General features: G+C 52.4%; 5 protein-coding genes across 5 annotated transcripts; 3 read left to right on the top strand and 2 right to left on the bottom strand.

Moving 5' to 3' along the window:
- Positions 1–194: 194 nt before the first annotated feature.
- Positions 195–2,172, bottom strand: PV08_01400 (uncharacterized protein; the record flags this gene model as incomplete). The annotated part of the gene is made up of 2 exons (XM_016375762.1): positions 195–1,842; positions 1,901–2,172. The coding sequence occupies 2 exons, from the start codon at positions 2,170–2,172 to the stop codon at positions 195–197; spliced, it is 1,920 nt and encodes a 639-aa protein (XP_016241038.1).
- An 899-nt stretch (positions 2,173–3,071) lies between these two features.
- PV08_01401 (6-phosphofructokinase subunit alpha) lies at positions 3,072–5,456 on the top strand (the record flags this gene model as incomplete). Its single annotated transcript, XM_016375763.1, has 1 exon — positions 3,072–5,456. One exon carries the CDS (start codon positions 3,072–3,074, stop codon positions 5,454–5,456), a length of 2,385 nt encoding a protein of 794 aa, XP_016241039.1.
- Positions 5,457–7,161: 1,705 nt separating this feature from the next.
- On the top strand, positions 7,162–9,132 carry PV08_01402 (uncharacterized protein; the record flags this gene model as incomplete). Its single annotated transcript, XM_016375764.1, has 4 exons — positions 7,162–7,432; positions 7,531–7,954; positions 8,006–8,243; positions 8,302–9,132. The coding sequence occupies 4 exons, from the start codon at positions 7,162–7,164 to the stop codon at positions 9,130–9,132; spliced, it is 1,764 nt and encodes a 587-aa protein (XP_016241040.1).
- A 2,061-nt stretch (positions 9,133–11,193) lies between these two features.
- PV08_01403 (uncharacterized protein) lies at positions 11,194–12,635 on the top strand (the record flags this gene model as incomplete). The annotated part of the gene is made up of 3 exons (XM_016375765.1): positions 11,194–11,726; positions 11,782–12,182; positions 12,241–12,635. 3 exons carry the CDS (start codon positions 11,194–11,196, stop codon positions 12,633–12,635), a joined length of 1,329 nt encoding a protein of 442 aa, XP_016241041.1.
- A 1,750-nt stretch (positions 12,636–14,385) lies between these two features.
- On the bottom strand, positions 14,386–15,228 carry PV08_01404 (uncharacterized protein; the record flags this gene model as incomplete). The annotated part of the gene is made up of 3 exons (XM_016375766.1): positions 14,386–14,478; positions 14,557–14,658; positions 14,737–15,228. The coding sequence occupies 3 exons, from the start codon at positions 15,226–15,228 to the stop codon at positions 14,386–14,388; spliced, it is 687 nt and encodes a 228-aa protein (XP_016241042.1).
- Positions 15,229–15,386: the final 158 nt, after the last annotated feature.

Genomic DNA, 15,386 nt, shown 5'->3' on the forward strand with positions numbered 1-15,386 from the left:
TCATGAACAAAGAGGCCCGCAGGGAGTAGAACTCCTGCGATTATAGAGTAGTTCGACTATGACTCTACTTTAGGCTATCTCGACAGCGTGGGAAACTCTAGCCCTTGGAACAGAACCAGGAGGATGGTAACATTCAGTTAGGTCCATGAGATAAGAACCAAGTTCTCAAATGGAATCAGAGGCCAGAAGGTCCATCAGGAGTTGATATGTAGAATTGTGGCGATCGCTTCATCAAACGTGGTCGCTGGGTCAACTGCACCATTGGCACCTCCGACCTTGGAGCAGCCCTCGGATGTCCATGACCAAATCTCATGATTGGAAATTTCCCTACGCAAACTCCTTGTCTGGACAACGATCACTCCAGGTCGTACTGACGCCACGATCTTTCTTATGGGATCTCCCGCATCGTAGAGTGTCAACTCCCCATTGTGAGGTAGAGACACTTCCCATTTCTTCGCGTTTTCTTGGATTTCATTGTTCGGCAAACCGTCCGCAACTCGCTTCGTCAAATTCTCAGCGTGTGAAACAAGACCCAGAGTCAACATGTGGCACACGGCCTGGACCGCAGCTTCTCTTGTCTCCTGATGCGCCAGTGGCATAGTGACGAAGCCAAGATCGAGTGCGGAAGTCTCATACCGAGACCCAAAGAGAGGTGGACCAAGGAACGTGGCGAGACAAATTTCGAAAGCTTTATTTTGTGTCATTGCAATCTTGAAGCGGCTCTTGGCTGGGATCATCATCTCGGAGAGAAACGTGGACGGTGCTTCGATACTCACTCCCTCGAAAGTCTTGGTAGTGGACTTTTCAACCTCGAGCATGACTGGCAGTCCGGCCTTTTCGAAGGGATGTACTAGCACCTTACAATCGGTCCAGAATGCAACAGCTTCGGCACGGTGGCGTAGGTGCGCGAGTACTGGTCGGACGAGTGCGTATTCTGGTGCGTGGCGGGGTTTGAGGGTTAAAGGCGCGGCTTTACGCGATCTCCTTGCGAGGTTTTGTTCATGCGCGGCGTTCAACAGTAACCTGAGAGACACGGCTACAAACTCGGCGATGAGATCATCTTCGACGTTTGAGGGTATGTCGGTGTCCAAGTCTTGTCCGAATACCAAGGAGAGTTGGAAGTCGGAGCCGACTGCGACGTCTACCGAGTGGGAGCGGATGTGAATCCCTTGGTTCGCTACAGTGCGGGCTTCGCGGCAGATTTCGTAGAAAAGCTCTTCCTCGAACAGTGAGTCGCGCATCTGGATGATTTGTTGCGTGATATCGCCTTCATCGTGACCTGATTGATTGCTGGTCCGCCGGGATTTGAACAAGGAGAAGCCCGTTTTGACGTTATCTCGAACAATGTATACGCCCAATGTCTTTTGACTGCGCATGGCAGACTGCTGATCTAATATCACACTGCCATCGTCCAGTTGGCGAAGTAAAGCAAATCCACGATCACGAAACTGTGGCGCAGACTGTGGAAAGCCAAAATGGACACCTATAGCTTTGCGGTCGCGTGGAAGTCGTGATACTGTCCATCCTTGATTCGTGAGTCTGGTGACTTGCGCCCAATACTCGGTTTCGCGCTCAGCATCTTTTTGAAGGCGAGTCGATGCGTCGGCGAGCTTTTCTGAAGCAGATCGGAAACTCTCGGATCTCCAGCCTTGAGATACCGACGTAAGTTGTCGCTGTGCCGTGCTGGACAAATGCTTTCTTGGTAGGACCCGGGCAGCCAAGGTGCCAACGGGAACTGATTCCTTCAGCGCCGGTGACATAGAACCTTGTGCTGGCGTCCATTGTTTTGAGATGAGGAGAGACACGAAATCCAATGCGCACAGGATTTCATTCTGAGCATAACTAAGTGCCAATATCAATCTCAGGTAACATGAGCTGGGACCTGGAATACGGAGCTTACCTTAAACGCTCTATCATTTCTTCCCTCCGCTTCCATAGTCGTTCTTGTCTCTTTTGCTGAGACTCATCGTCTTCAATTTGCACGTCGTTCTCACTGTCGGTGCTCTGGTCTAAAGATGCCTTTCCCTGGTCTTGAGCTAGTAAAGATCGTTCGGTGATATGACGAAAATGGCCCTTCTGGGCAACAACACGTTGAATCTGGGATTGTAAATCTTCTGAGCTTCCGTGTTGTTGCGAAGGGATGAGCAGGCTGATGGCATCTGATCGAGCCATGTTGTGAACACGAACCGCTTGGTGTTATTCTTTGACTATGCACATGATATGAAATGCCTCAAGCAAATCAATGGCCCGTCCAGGATTGTGATGCAACGTTGAGGACTATCGCAGTCGAGGGTTTGCTTTTTCGTGGCAACGGTCAGGGTATCGTTCTTATTGGTGATTTGAGACGTTCAAGGCAGAAGCAACAAGCAAATACTGACCGCTGTGCTGTTCGGCTCACTTGCCTATTTAACGTCATAAGTACTCGGTACGTCCGGTAAACTTGGGAAGCCATAAGCAGCAAGAATGCCGAGATCATCGCCTCCAATAACAGTGGCCGCCCTAGCTATAAAGTGAAGGTTCACTAAATAGCTTGTAGCCCACCCGCTGAGGTAATAGGCGACGTGCTAGCCTAGAGGTTTCATTCTTTTAACTGGACAAGCCCGTGTGTTCACCCCTCACTTGGCCCCTTAGGTGCGTAGTCCGAGTCTCTGACAGGCATTGTTGAGGCCCGGACACCGAAGCTCTTTGGCCTCTCAGAGCCTCTCACAGCTCCATGACGTGGGTGTCTTTTTGCTCGGCTCAGCTGTACAGGGCAGCACAACCTCAACAACCACCACCACCAACACCAAGATTTCATTCTCTCGGCCCAAAACCCAAGATCGAGCCCAGATCAGCCTATCGCAAAGCTTACTGGTTTTATCTTTATTTCCCTCCTCATTTTTCTTCTTCTCTTAGTCCTCGCATCGAGCGAACTTTCCTTTTGGCGGGGGATTTTCTCCTCTTGATTTCTTCTTCTCCTCCACCTCCAGATAATAAATTTCCCTCCGAGACCTGGTAGTCGGGCCTTATCGTCTCCCCTCCGTCGCTTCCACTTCCTACGTTTCTACGACCAGTCACCTCGCTCCCCCGAAATGGCCGAAGCAGATAAAGCTCCTGCGAGGAAGCGCCGCATTGGCGTCATGACCAGCGGAGGTGACTCTCCCGGCATGAACGGTGCTGTTCGTGCTGTGGTTCGAATGTCGATCCACATGGGCTGCGAGGCATACGCAGTCTACGAGGGCTACGAAGGTCTAGTACAAGGTGGAGATCTGATCAAAGAAATGAAATGGGACGATGTCAGAGGCTGGCTGTCACGAGGTGGTACGCTCATTGGCACCGCAAGATGTATGCCCTTCAAGGAACGATGGGGAAGACTGAAAGCCGCCAAAAACATGATCCTACGCGGAATCGATGCTCTGGTCATCTGCGGCGGCGACGGGAGCTTGACGGGTGCAGATCTATTCAGATCCGAATGGCCGGGCCTGATCAAAGAGCTGGTCGACACCAACGAACTGACTCAAGAACAGATTGAACCCTACAAGCATCTGAACATTGTCGGACTGGTGGGCTCCATTGACAATGACATGTCTGGCACCGATGCCACCATTGGATGCTACTCGTCCCTCGAACGGATCTGTTCCGCCGTCGACGACGTCTTTGACACTGCGGCCTCTCACCAACGGGGTTTCGTGATTGAGGTCATGGGTCGACACTGCGGCTGGTTGGCTCTGATGGCTTCAATAGCTACAGGAGCTGATTTTGTCTTTATTCCGGAGAAGCCGCCACGAGTTGGCTGGGAAGAACAGATGTGCGACATCATCAAGAAGCACAGGTCAAGGGGCAAGAGGCGGTCAATTGTCATCATTGCCGAGGGCGCACATGACGAGAACTTGAAGAAGATCACAGCCAACCACGTCAAAGACCTCTTGTCGCACAGGCTCAACCTAGATACCCGCGTTACCGTCTTGGGTCATACGCAGCGAGGAGGACAGGCCTGCTTCTACGACCGATGGTTGTCGACTCTACAAGGTGTGGAGGCTGTGAATGCTGTCTTGGAAGCAACTCCAGAAACCCCCACCCCGGTCATCACCATACGCGAAAACAAGATCGAAAGATCAAACCTGATGGAAGCCGTGGCCTTGACGAAATCGGTCACTGCCGCCATTGAAGCCAAAGATTTCGACAAGGCCATGCAACTGCGGGATGTGGAGTTCAAAGAGTACTACAACAGTTACATGATCACCACCTCTACAGATCACCCCAAATTGCGTCTGCCCGAGGACAAGAGACTGCGAGTCGCTATCATTCACGTCGGTGCTCCTGCCGGCGGTATGAACCCAGCCACCCGAGCAGCTGTGGCTTACTGTCTGACCCGAGGCCATACACCAATCGCTATTCACAACGGTTTCAGTGGGTTGCAACGTCACCATGCCGATAAGCCTTTGGGATCCGTGCGAGAATGCAAATGGATTGATGTTGATCCGTGGGTGAACGAGGGTGGTTCAGAGATTGGCACGAACCGCGGTTTACCCAGCGCTGACATGAAAACCACGGCCGAGTGCTTCCAAAAATACCAGTTTGATGCCATGCTTCTGATTGGTGGCTTCGAGGCATTCACTGCAGCAAGCGAGCTGAGGAAGGCTCGGAATGAATACCCAGCATTTAAGATCCCGTTGGTCGTCCTGCCTGCCACCGTGTCGAACAATGTCCCGGGGACGGAATACTCTCTGGGCAGCGATACCTGTTTGAACACGCTCATCAACTTCTGCGACGCCATCCGTCAGTCGGCCTCATCGTCGCGACGAAGGGTGTTTGTTATCGAAACCCAAGGCGGCCGATCAGGCTATCTGGCAACCATGGCCGGTCTTTCCGTGGGCGCACTGGCAGTCTACATTCCAGAAGAAGGTATCAACATCCACATGATTGCGCGGGACATTGAGTTTCTCCGAGAGAATTTCGCCAACGACCAAGGAGCTTCGCGCGCCGGCAAGATCATCCTCCGCAACGAAAAGGCCAGCCAGACGTACACGACACAGATGATTGCGGACATGATCAAGGAAGAAGCCAAGGGACGGTTCGAGTCTCGCGCAGCTGTGCCTGGACACTATCAACAGGGTGGCAAACCCTCGCCTATGGATCGGATAAGAGCCCTCCGCATGGCGATCAAGTGCATGCAACACATTGAAGATCGGTTTACCGGAAAATCCAAGGCTGCCATTTCAGATGACCCATTGTCCGTGACCGTGATTGGCATCCAGGGGTCCGAAGTCGTCTTTACGCCTCTGGGCGGAGAGACGGGACTCGAGGCCAACGGCACAGACTGGGCCGATCGCCGGCCCAAGAACGAATTCTGGATGCCAATGAGGGATACCGTGGATATTCTCAGTGGTCGACCCAAATTGGGCGATTGCTGCGACGAATGTGGCAAGCCGTTGTCTGGAAATGTTTTGAAAAACCTCTCCCTCGCCAAGGACTGACCGGGCTTAACTCGACTGAATCCCTCGCACAGAAGCAAGGTCGGGTTGTCCGGTCATGTGCCGGTACTGGTAGGATAAAGGCGTTTCAAACGGGGAGCCGAGACGACGCGGGCGAAATTTTTGGTCTTTTTTCCAATACAAGGGGTAATAGCGGGTGTTGTGATAGGGACGGGTAACCTCCCTGAGGTACCTGAGGCAGGGGGCGTCGCATGCGCATAGAGAGGAAGAATGGCATTCAAGGTCAGGCAACTATAATAAGATCGGGACGCACCGTATCAACGTAACAAAACCACCTGTGAACCACACACGAGCTCAAGACTGAATGAGGCGTATGAGATAGATTATCAATTGTCACACAAATCATCGCACAATCAACACACAGTCCAGTCATCACACTTGAAACCCAATTGGCTCGACTGCCTTGACTGCCTTGACTGCCTTGACTTACTACTGTCAGTTAGAAAGCGGTGCACCGCATCCGTCGGCTTCAACCGGAAAGCAAGCAAGATGGTGAAGAAGCAAGAACCAAGCACCGCGTCAACCTACGTACCTACGTACCTACCTACCTACCTACCTACACACCATCCTATGATGTCAAACTTGAAAGGATGGATGGCCCTGATGCAAGCCGAGTAACAATAAGTCTCCATAAGCTACAAGCTACAACTTGGGAAATGGCGTGGGGACCTGCTGAGTATGCATTACGCCGTGGGGGTTTGTTTAGTTTGTTAGGTAGGTTGGTTTGGACGGTGCTTTCTGATATGAAGGTGCTTTTTGCTGCTTGTTTGAAGTACAGTGGTCGTGTGCGCTCATACACATGTGGAGTGACGAAGGTTGTTGCGGCCAGTGTCCAGAGAACGGTCGCAACCCATCTCCCTATTGTCCCTCCCCCCTCCCTCCCTCGGGACAATGCCGTGAAAACCCCCCAGGGGCATGCCTAGTTAGTTTGTGAAAATGAGCGTATATTGCCCCATCAACAAACACAGCTCACGAAGATGGAAAAACAGAATTCATTTCATTCATTCATTCATTCATTCGTATTCTGCTCCAGCAATTGACACGCACGTAGGTGCGTGGATTATAGCCAATCTGCACACAACTCACCTGCAGGCGATGCTGTTTCCGTATCATTATCATCTGACGATGCATGCTTGGAAGGAGTGTCTCGCCCAAAAGCACACAGACAAAGGGGCTAGCCAGATTCCTAGATTTCGCCGTGTGAGCAAGGGCTCGAGAGAATGAGAATGATCCGGTACATCCGTCGTTGGTATCACTGGTCCATTTGCCGTCAGCGATAACATTGTTCGCCTTGTTACCTCCTTTTGCTTACAAGGCTGCTTTGTAGTGTGGATGTGGTGTGCACATGCCTTGCACAGATACAACTGCCTTTTCCAAGCCTGTGACGGATGGGCACACACAAGAAGGGTGCGGTATCTATCCATCTGTCTCGGTTGACCGGGGAGGGTGATGGTTTGGTAATCGCAGCAATCTTTCGGGGACTGGAGCTGGATCCTGCTTTCTTAAGATGACTGCGTCTCCCCTGTCATGGTTCCGTCGTTGCTTGTCTATCGAATTTTGCAGCAAAGTCTCTGCATCGTTGAACCGTGAAGATCCTTTCTCAAAAACTTAGCAGGTCCTCACACCGTCTTACCTCCCTGGTGCTGTGCTGTTTTTTTGTCTTGTTTTCCACTGACAGTAACCAACAATGGACGTTGACCTGGAGAAGAAAGAAAGCCCGTCATCGGATGGCGGCGAGAGACCGAGTCAGGACTATGGGCAAGTCGTCACCAGAACCCAGGGGCCATTCTGGGTCAGATTCATTGATGGATTTCGTCAAAACCCAAACGCTCGCGTTTCGGAGCAACTGGTCGATGCCGACGGCAAGCTGCTTCCAGACCAGCCCACGGCTCAACCGGCGCTGGCCACGAAGTTGAAGCAGCGACATTTGCAGATGATTGCTATCGGAGGCTCTATTGGTAAGTAAGTTCCGGCCCGGAAGTGACAGCTTCTGAGGGACATTGGGCGAATGAGCCCGAACACCATGGCTGCTGAGCTTCTGATGATAATTCACCAGGCACGGGTCTGTTTATTGGCTCCGGCTCTGCCCTGTCGACCGGCGGGCCGGCAGGCATCGTCATCTCGTACTGTACGCTTGGGATCATGTTGTTTTGCACCGTGCATGCCCTCGGAGAGATGGCAGTCATGTTTCCCGTCGCCGGCTCATTCTCTGCTTATTCCAGCCGATTCCTCGATCCCGCGTGGGGATTCGCCATGGGCTGGAACTATGCGATGCAATGGCTTGTGACTTTGCCGATCGAAATCATGGCCGCTTCGATGACTCTGAATTATTGGAGCGGAGCTCGCGATGTCAACCCGTCCGCATGGGTGTCGATCTTCTTTGTGGTGATTATCGCCATCAATTTCTTCGGAGTACGAGGCTATGGCGAAGCGGAATTCGTCTTTTCTATTGTCAAAGTCATCGCCATCCTTGGTTTCATGTATGCTGTTCTCCGAGAGTATGCTTGTCGACTGAGCTGATGATATCCTAGAATCTTCGCCCTTGTCGTCGACGTGGGCGGAGGTCCGACGGGACATTACTTTGGTGCCAAAACCTGGGATAACCCGGGGGCCTTTGCCAATGGCTTCAAAGGTGTAGGCTCTGTCTTTGTAACGTCTGCATTCTCGTTTGGCGGTACCGAGCTGGTCGGTCTGGCAGCAGCCGAGTCGGCGAATCCGCGCCTGGCACTTCCAACAGCCATCAAGCAGGTGTTTTGGCGTGTCGTCCTGGTAAGAGGCCTCCGGCATTGAAAATATCATTGAACCACCTGACAAAACCACTCCCCAGTTCTATATCATTTCACTCACCTTTGTGGGCCTCTTGGTGCCTTGGGACGACCCGAGGCTCCTCAACAGCGGTAGCACTTCCAACACGTGGACCTCACCTTTCGTCCTCGCCATCAAGAATGCTGGCGTAGGGGGGCTCCCATCCGTGTTCAACGCCGTGATTTTGATCGCCGTTCTCAGTGTTGGCAATGCGTCCGTGTACGGGGCGAGTCGTACGCTGGCAGCACTTGCCGATCACGGTCAAGCACCCCAGATTCTCGGATACATTGACCGAGAGGGGCGTCCCCTGGTGGCCATCATCGTGTCCTCGTCATTGGGGGCGCTTTGCTATATTGTCAATTTGAAGCCATCACAGCGGCAAGAGGCGTGGAACTGGATGTTTGCAGTATCAGGACTGGCATCGATCTTCACCTGGGGATCCATCTGTCTGTGCCACATTCGATTCCGACAGGCGTGGAAACATCACGGTCATAGCGTGGACGAGCTCCCGTTCAAATCTCAAGCTGGCGTCCTGGGTTCCTGGCTTGGCTTGGTCATCAATTGTCTGGTCCTTGTGACGCAGTTCTGGACCGGCTTCGCACCAGTGGGATTCCGCGAGATGAGTGGTTCCGACAGGACCAAGAACTTTTTCGAAGTGTATCTTGCAGCCCCGGTGGTGATTGTCTTCTACCTTGGCTTCAAGATATGGCGGAAGACGTCAATCAGGCGGGTCGCTAACATTGACGTTGTCAGTGGCCGGCGTGAGATTGACCTGGAGCAGATCTTGGCCGACGAACGTGCTACGCAAGCGACATGGCCATGGTGGAAGAAGACTTGGCGTTTCTTCTGCTAGTGCACTTTGACCACTGTACTGTACAATATCGATGCTGCTAGCGAGAGAGCAACGGGGGTGTCTAGACCTACTAACCCTATTCTGGAGATAGATTCCAGTGCTCGGTACATCTGAGGATCTAGACCGGAAGACCCGATAGCCGGAGGTGGAGGATTTTGGTTTGAGTTACTACAGTACCTCGTAGAGTGGTAGCCTGGTAGGGGGAAGGGTACTCGTACACGACGTGGGCTCACGAGTCACGAGCCGTAGCCCAAAGAGTATCTCTCGACCAGGGTGAAACAGCCTAGGGAGAGTTCTTGGACGAAGGGGGAGAAGCTGATGGCGAGTGTGTACAGACTACAGTGGACTACAGTAAACCACTAGTCCACCTCACTATTATTGTATTGTACAATACGATTCCGGATCGGCGATAAGATTCCGCGAATTCCACGTGATCGCCAAGCAAGCGAGGAGACTCTGACCGGTGAGAATAATTTGTACCTACGAGTACAGTTAGGTCCCTGCTTGTAATGGTGGGTGAGAATTGTTGGAGGGAGGCGAACAGGGATGCGCAAGCATGTACGGAGTATTGTATGTACAAGATCTTCGACGCATGACAACGGATACGCAGGGACTTCAGGGGCCCAACTGAGCTGGGGGACACCAAACGCGCGTTCCAGAAATGGCTCGCCATCGATCAGATTCTCATACAGTACACGATGCCTCCGTACACCTGCGAGTAAATTGGTAAATTGACAGCGATGCGAAAAACCACTCAGGCTGATGCGGCTCTCGCCTTGGCTCAGGGCGGCGCTTGGCTTTGCGTTTTGCGTCCAGGCACTCGGTACTCCTGGTCCATGCTTTGGCTCGAGGGAGATCTCAGCAGACGACGCGAGACATTGGCATTGACTCGCAGCCATTTTTCGTTTCTGCTTTGGTTCGTTATATTCATTTTGTGATTTTGTGACTGCACCACCGACACGGGCTTACGTCTCTCGAGTCACGAACTCTCTCTCCCTCGCGTAGCTGCCGCCTCTTTCCAGGCGTGGGTTGTGCTAGTTACGTGAGCGGAAAATAAAAAGAAACTCGGCTTCGGCTACCGGGCGATCTGGGCCTGGTGATTGGGCGGCAAAAGGGCCAAGTCCAGAGTTGCGTAGCCCAAATCCCCAGGACGCGCGGCAATGCAGCTGGCCCGTCGTCGTCAGCATCGCCGCCCAGGTAATTGGGCTCGTACCGTGTCTATCTGTAGACTGTAGGCGTGGTGGCTTATGATTAACCTGCCTGGGGAGGCTCCTGGCCAGGCACCCCCAAGGCCCCTAGGGTCACCTAAGGCGCCTACGCTGGGCCCCCGAGCGACCTCTGGGAGGCGCACGAGTCCCCCCAACAGCTGTCCTCGTGGCGCACCTTAGGGATCTTACCTGCCCTAATAGGCTCCCAGTCCCCCCCAAATCTCAACTAGTGTGTCCCCCGTACTTTCGCATTCTCTTGTTCTCTGTTCTCGACTCTCTGGCGCCCACGCAATCTGCCCAGTCCACGTACGCCCTCGCCAACCTGCGCCAATCCCTGCGAGGGCGACGGAGTACGAGGCCACGACCCTCTCAGGCTCTCGCAAATCACAGTTCGCGTGCGCATTGCGCATTCGCCCTCGATCGTCCATCGTCCATCGTCCATCTTCCATCCTGCGTCCACGTCCTTGTCCTTGTCCGGTGTCGTTGTCGTCGCCTTCTACCACCATCCACCACCGCCTCGCAACTCTCGTTCTTACGTCCCCTCGACCACACAATTCGAGCGACAACCCCCTAATATATCATCTTTGGGCGAGTCCTCTCTCGGACAGAATCCCTCCCTGCCCTTTGTTTCAAGGCCCGATTGTGGCGAGGCACACTCCAAAGTCGGCTGTGCTCCGCTACTCCGCCAATCGCACTCTCCCACTCGAACGAGACTCAGTCGGCCAACTTCTACCTCGACGACTTCTGAGGAGGACGTTTCTCCCTCTTTCTCGTCTTTCGATCGCATTCGCAGAACACCCCTCTCTTCATACGCTTTCAAATTCAACCCTGAGTCGAGGAACGCCGGGCAGTCATGGCGGACGACAATCGGCCGCGCATTCTGGATGACGAGTTCGACTTCAGTGCCGCCGACCTGACCAAACAGTTCGAGCAATTACTACGGACGAGAAGATTGAACGAGCTTGAAGAACAAGCACGAACACCTCGATCCGCTTCACCATCATTAGGCCATCGAACATCACAACAACACTTGAACCGATCGCAAATCCCACAATCCCCCAACTCGATCCCGTCCTCCAGGTCGCAACAACCACCACAACATCCTCCCACATACACCTCCTTTCGCAGCCATCCGATAGTCCCATGCCCTCCTCAAGATGCCGCCTCTCTGAAATTCCGCAATCTCTTGATCACCCTGTCCATGACTCCGACCAAATACGAGAACCCGGGTCTTCTTGACGATGCATTGACCCACGTACCCATTGACAGAGTCTACGCCGAGGCTGAAGAGGAACACAACATCATGCGAGTCATGGCAGAATCTAAGAATGATGGCAGTAAACCAGAATGGGGATACCAAGACTGTGTCATCAAATCTCTGCTGAGGTATGTTTATTTTGCCCGTCATGTCATCCGTGGACATGTACTGATTTTGGATCAGGTGGTTCAAGAGATCCTTCTTCACCTGGGTCAACAACCCTCCCTGCTCCAGGTGTCATGGTGCGACCCTTACCCGAGGACAGACCCCGCCTACGCCAGACGAGGTCGCTCGTGGAGCCACCAGAGTCGAACTGTACCAGTGCGCCAACCAAGGCTGCATGGCCTTTGAAAGATTTCCACGATATACAGATGTGTGGACGTTGCTGGAGACGCGCCGCGGACGTGCGGGAGAGTTTGCCAACTGCTTCAGCATGCTGTGCCGGGCTGCCGGTGCAAGAGTCAGATGGGTCTGGAACAGCGAAGACCATGTATGGACCGAGGTATACAGCGAACATCAACGACGATGGGTTCATGTAGATCCCTGCGAAGAGCTCTGGGACACCCCCAGAGTATACACCGAGGGTGAGTTCTTCGGCCTGCGGTTCTTTACTTTGACGGATCATGCTGACCAAATTTCCAGGCTGGAATCGAAAGTTTGCCTACTGCATTGCCTTCTCCAAGGACGGCGCAACCGATGTCACTCGGCGCTATGTTCGCAATTCCCGATATAATCTACCCCGGACCCGGTGTACCGAAGAGGTCTTGTTGTGGATCATGCACGAGATCCGCAAGATTCGAAGAGCCAACTTGGACAAGCCCGTCCGCACGCAGTTGATGCGAGAAGACGAGAGAGAAGAGCGTGAACTCCGAAGCTATGTCGTAAGTTCCTTGGCCAACGACATGATCCATTCCATGCCTGGAGCAGTCAACCCTCAACGAGGCGATGAGGTAAAGACGCCCGCCGGCGCACCACAAGAAGCTGCCGCTCAATGGTCGAGCCATTCACAAGTCGACCACTCGGGAAATGGTCGATAGTGTCCTGAAATCTTCTCTGTCCCTCTACGACAAAGCTTTTCATGTTTTGTACGATCATGTCGTCACGTCTCCTTGGATGATACCATTTCTACCTCCTGTCAACGACTTATTTTCCTTGGATCAACCACTCTCCTAGTTCTATTACACATGCATATATTACAGGCGCACCAGCGTGATGATTCGGAATTTCTTGATCTTATGCGAATCCCAAAACCCAACTCCCCACCACCAACGACATCAATTCCCCCCCGGGCGAGCAGGGACCACATTTTTGCATGTCATCTCTGGAGTTTCATACTGGGGAATTGTTGGTAATTCGGCCGACAAACAGAAGGAGGCCCGTCTCACACAGTTGGCTCTACAGTCTATCCGGCGTTTCTGGGATGGCATTTTGATGAACTTGATGTCATTTTTGCGTTGTATGTCCTTTTTTACCCAATGGGACAGCATTGGCGTTTTGTTAACTCTCGATCTTGGGATGAGATATATTTACTATTTTTACATGCAAAAACGGCTGGAGCCAAGGGGCTGGACATTGGCATGGATGTCATAGAGATGCAGAAAAATGACACGACGAAGGAAGGCTTAGCTACGTCGGTACTATACCTGGGAAGAAAAAGTCATGTACGTACCTAGTACTAGGTGTTATGCTTTTGGGTAGATTGGTCTCCATCAATCACCAACTAGGGACTTTTGCCATGACTGAAGAAGAGTATACATAACCTAAAGCTGTCTGCCTCGTACAGGAGTTGAGATGTCCAAGCTATCTAAAGTACCTAAGTTTCACTCGCGATCCGCGGTCCTCTTCCTCTCGGTTTTATCGTTTCCTTTTTCCGTTACGTGTACAGATAAGAGCACCTGGGTCAAGGTCCGGCAATGAACATCTCTCTATCTTGCGTCTGTAGGTAGGGTATCTACCGTGTGTTGACCTGTACGCGCGTACGCGATGCATAAAGTAATAAACCCCCCCAATGTACCTACGAGTCCCTAAAGGTATGCCGATGGAGGTACGTAAGCAAGCAAGCAAGCACCTCTCAGGCATCTCTATGCCTACCTACGTACATATATGTCTACCTACCTTTACCTACCTGACTAGAGGAAAGTCTGATTCCGAGAGGAGGCTACGCGGCGTGTCAAGACGACGACGACGACAACGACGACCAACAACGTCAGGCCCCTTGTTTTTACGCACAAGTCGTCAGTACAAGCAATGAATGCACTCGACCACTTATGTATGGGTCTGGACTTGTCTGTCGGAAGGAACATGGAACACCAACACTGGAAAACTTCTTGGATGACCTGTTGTTTGTGATGGTAATGCAACAACATTTGGGAAATCTGTTGTTCCTTCTCCCCTTGTGGCCCATGAGATCGAGGGCCCAAAGTTCTTAAAAAGAAAAAGGGTACCATGTTGGAGGTAAGTAAGTAAGTACAGGTGGTTGGAAAGTAAAGTCGGTAGTTTGTCGGGGTCTCGTAATCTGCCTTCGATCCTGGCGAGAGCAGATCATCCATTAACATCATGCCTGGGATCATGGTATGGTCGTTCCCCCTACTCCGCAAAAACGACCCCCCCTCTGAAGCCTTACATGGTAACCGCAACCTCTCATCAAACCACGTCGAAGTTCCAATGCCTCTCGACTCTCTTTGGCGAAAACATCCCCTAAAGTGTTCTGGGCCGAAAGAATGGACATGGGACATGGGGCATAAGGCTGAGGACATACTCTCCGTACAGGAGGGTCCCTGTTTGAGCCTACATTCCAGCCACGTCGCCGTCGATAGCAGCTGCTTTTGCCAGACGGTCGGCGAGTTGATTGTATTCCCTAGGAATATGCCAGAATCCAATCTAGAACATTCTTAGTCTCATTCAAATCCAGTCAAAGATACTGTAGTGTGTGTGTGAGAGAGAGACACAACAACCAACCTTCACCTTCTTCGCTTCGTGGGACGCCAGGGCGTCATCGAGAGCGAGAAATAGATCCAGATTTGCCGGTTTGGTACCCTTGGATGTACGCCAGTCGTTCCTCTACAAGTTCGGTCAGAAAGGGACTTACTCTAAAAAAAAAGGCCCTTGTCGGAGTCCTCGTGGGTGGGGTATACATACCCTCCATGTTGGTAGCCATTCGGTGATCCCCTTGACAACATACTCGGAATCGGTCGCGATGATCCAAGCCTTGGGTTCGCCCTTTGCCTTCTTGGTAGTACTCCTGATCCTGTCGGCCTCAGCGAGGAACTCCAGACCTAACCTTGCCGCATAGAGCTCCGCTCGCTGGTTAGACCGCAGTGGAAAGTCATCCTCCGTGTCCGTTATAGGCACGGATAATTGGCTGCCATCGTTTTCGCCGTATGCTACACCGACTCCTGCTGTCGCTTCTGGCCGCCCGTTGTTTGTGCACGCACCATCGGTGAAGACGATGCGATAGTGGTGGCAGGGCCGGCTCTTGCGGGGTCGACTACTGTTACATGCGCAGCAGTATAACACAAAGTCACCGCACTCGGGACATGTCTGAATGAGTTCTGGTACGGACAGAACCGCGGTTGTAGGACAACAGAGGTCAACTTTTCGATCGCAGATAACCCCTTCTTCGTCATCCATGGGAGGGACCTCTGGAGGAAAGGTAGATTGATCGATGTAAGGAAGCAAAGCTATCCAGAACGAGGAGATTGGCAGATCTCATAAAAAGCTTTCGACAGAGGAGGCAGTGGCAATTTTTGTCTGCACGTGTCAGTCACGCGATAGAGGGTTTGAACTTC

Source organism: Exophiala spinifera (genome assembly GCF_000836115.1).
Source record: "Exophiala spinifera strain CBS 89968 unplaced genomic scaffold supercont1.1, whole genome shotgun sequence".
In the NCBI taxonomy this organism is placed as follows: domain Eukaryota; kingdom Fungi; phylum Ascomycota; class Eurotiomycetes; order Chaetothyriales; family Herpotrichiellaceae; genus Exophiala; species Exophiala spinifera.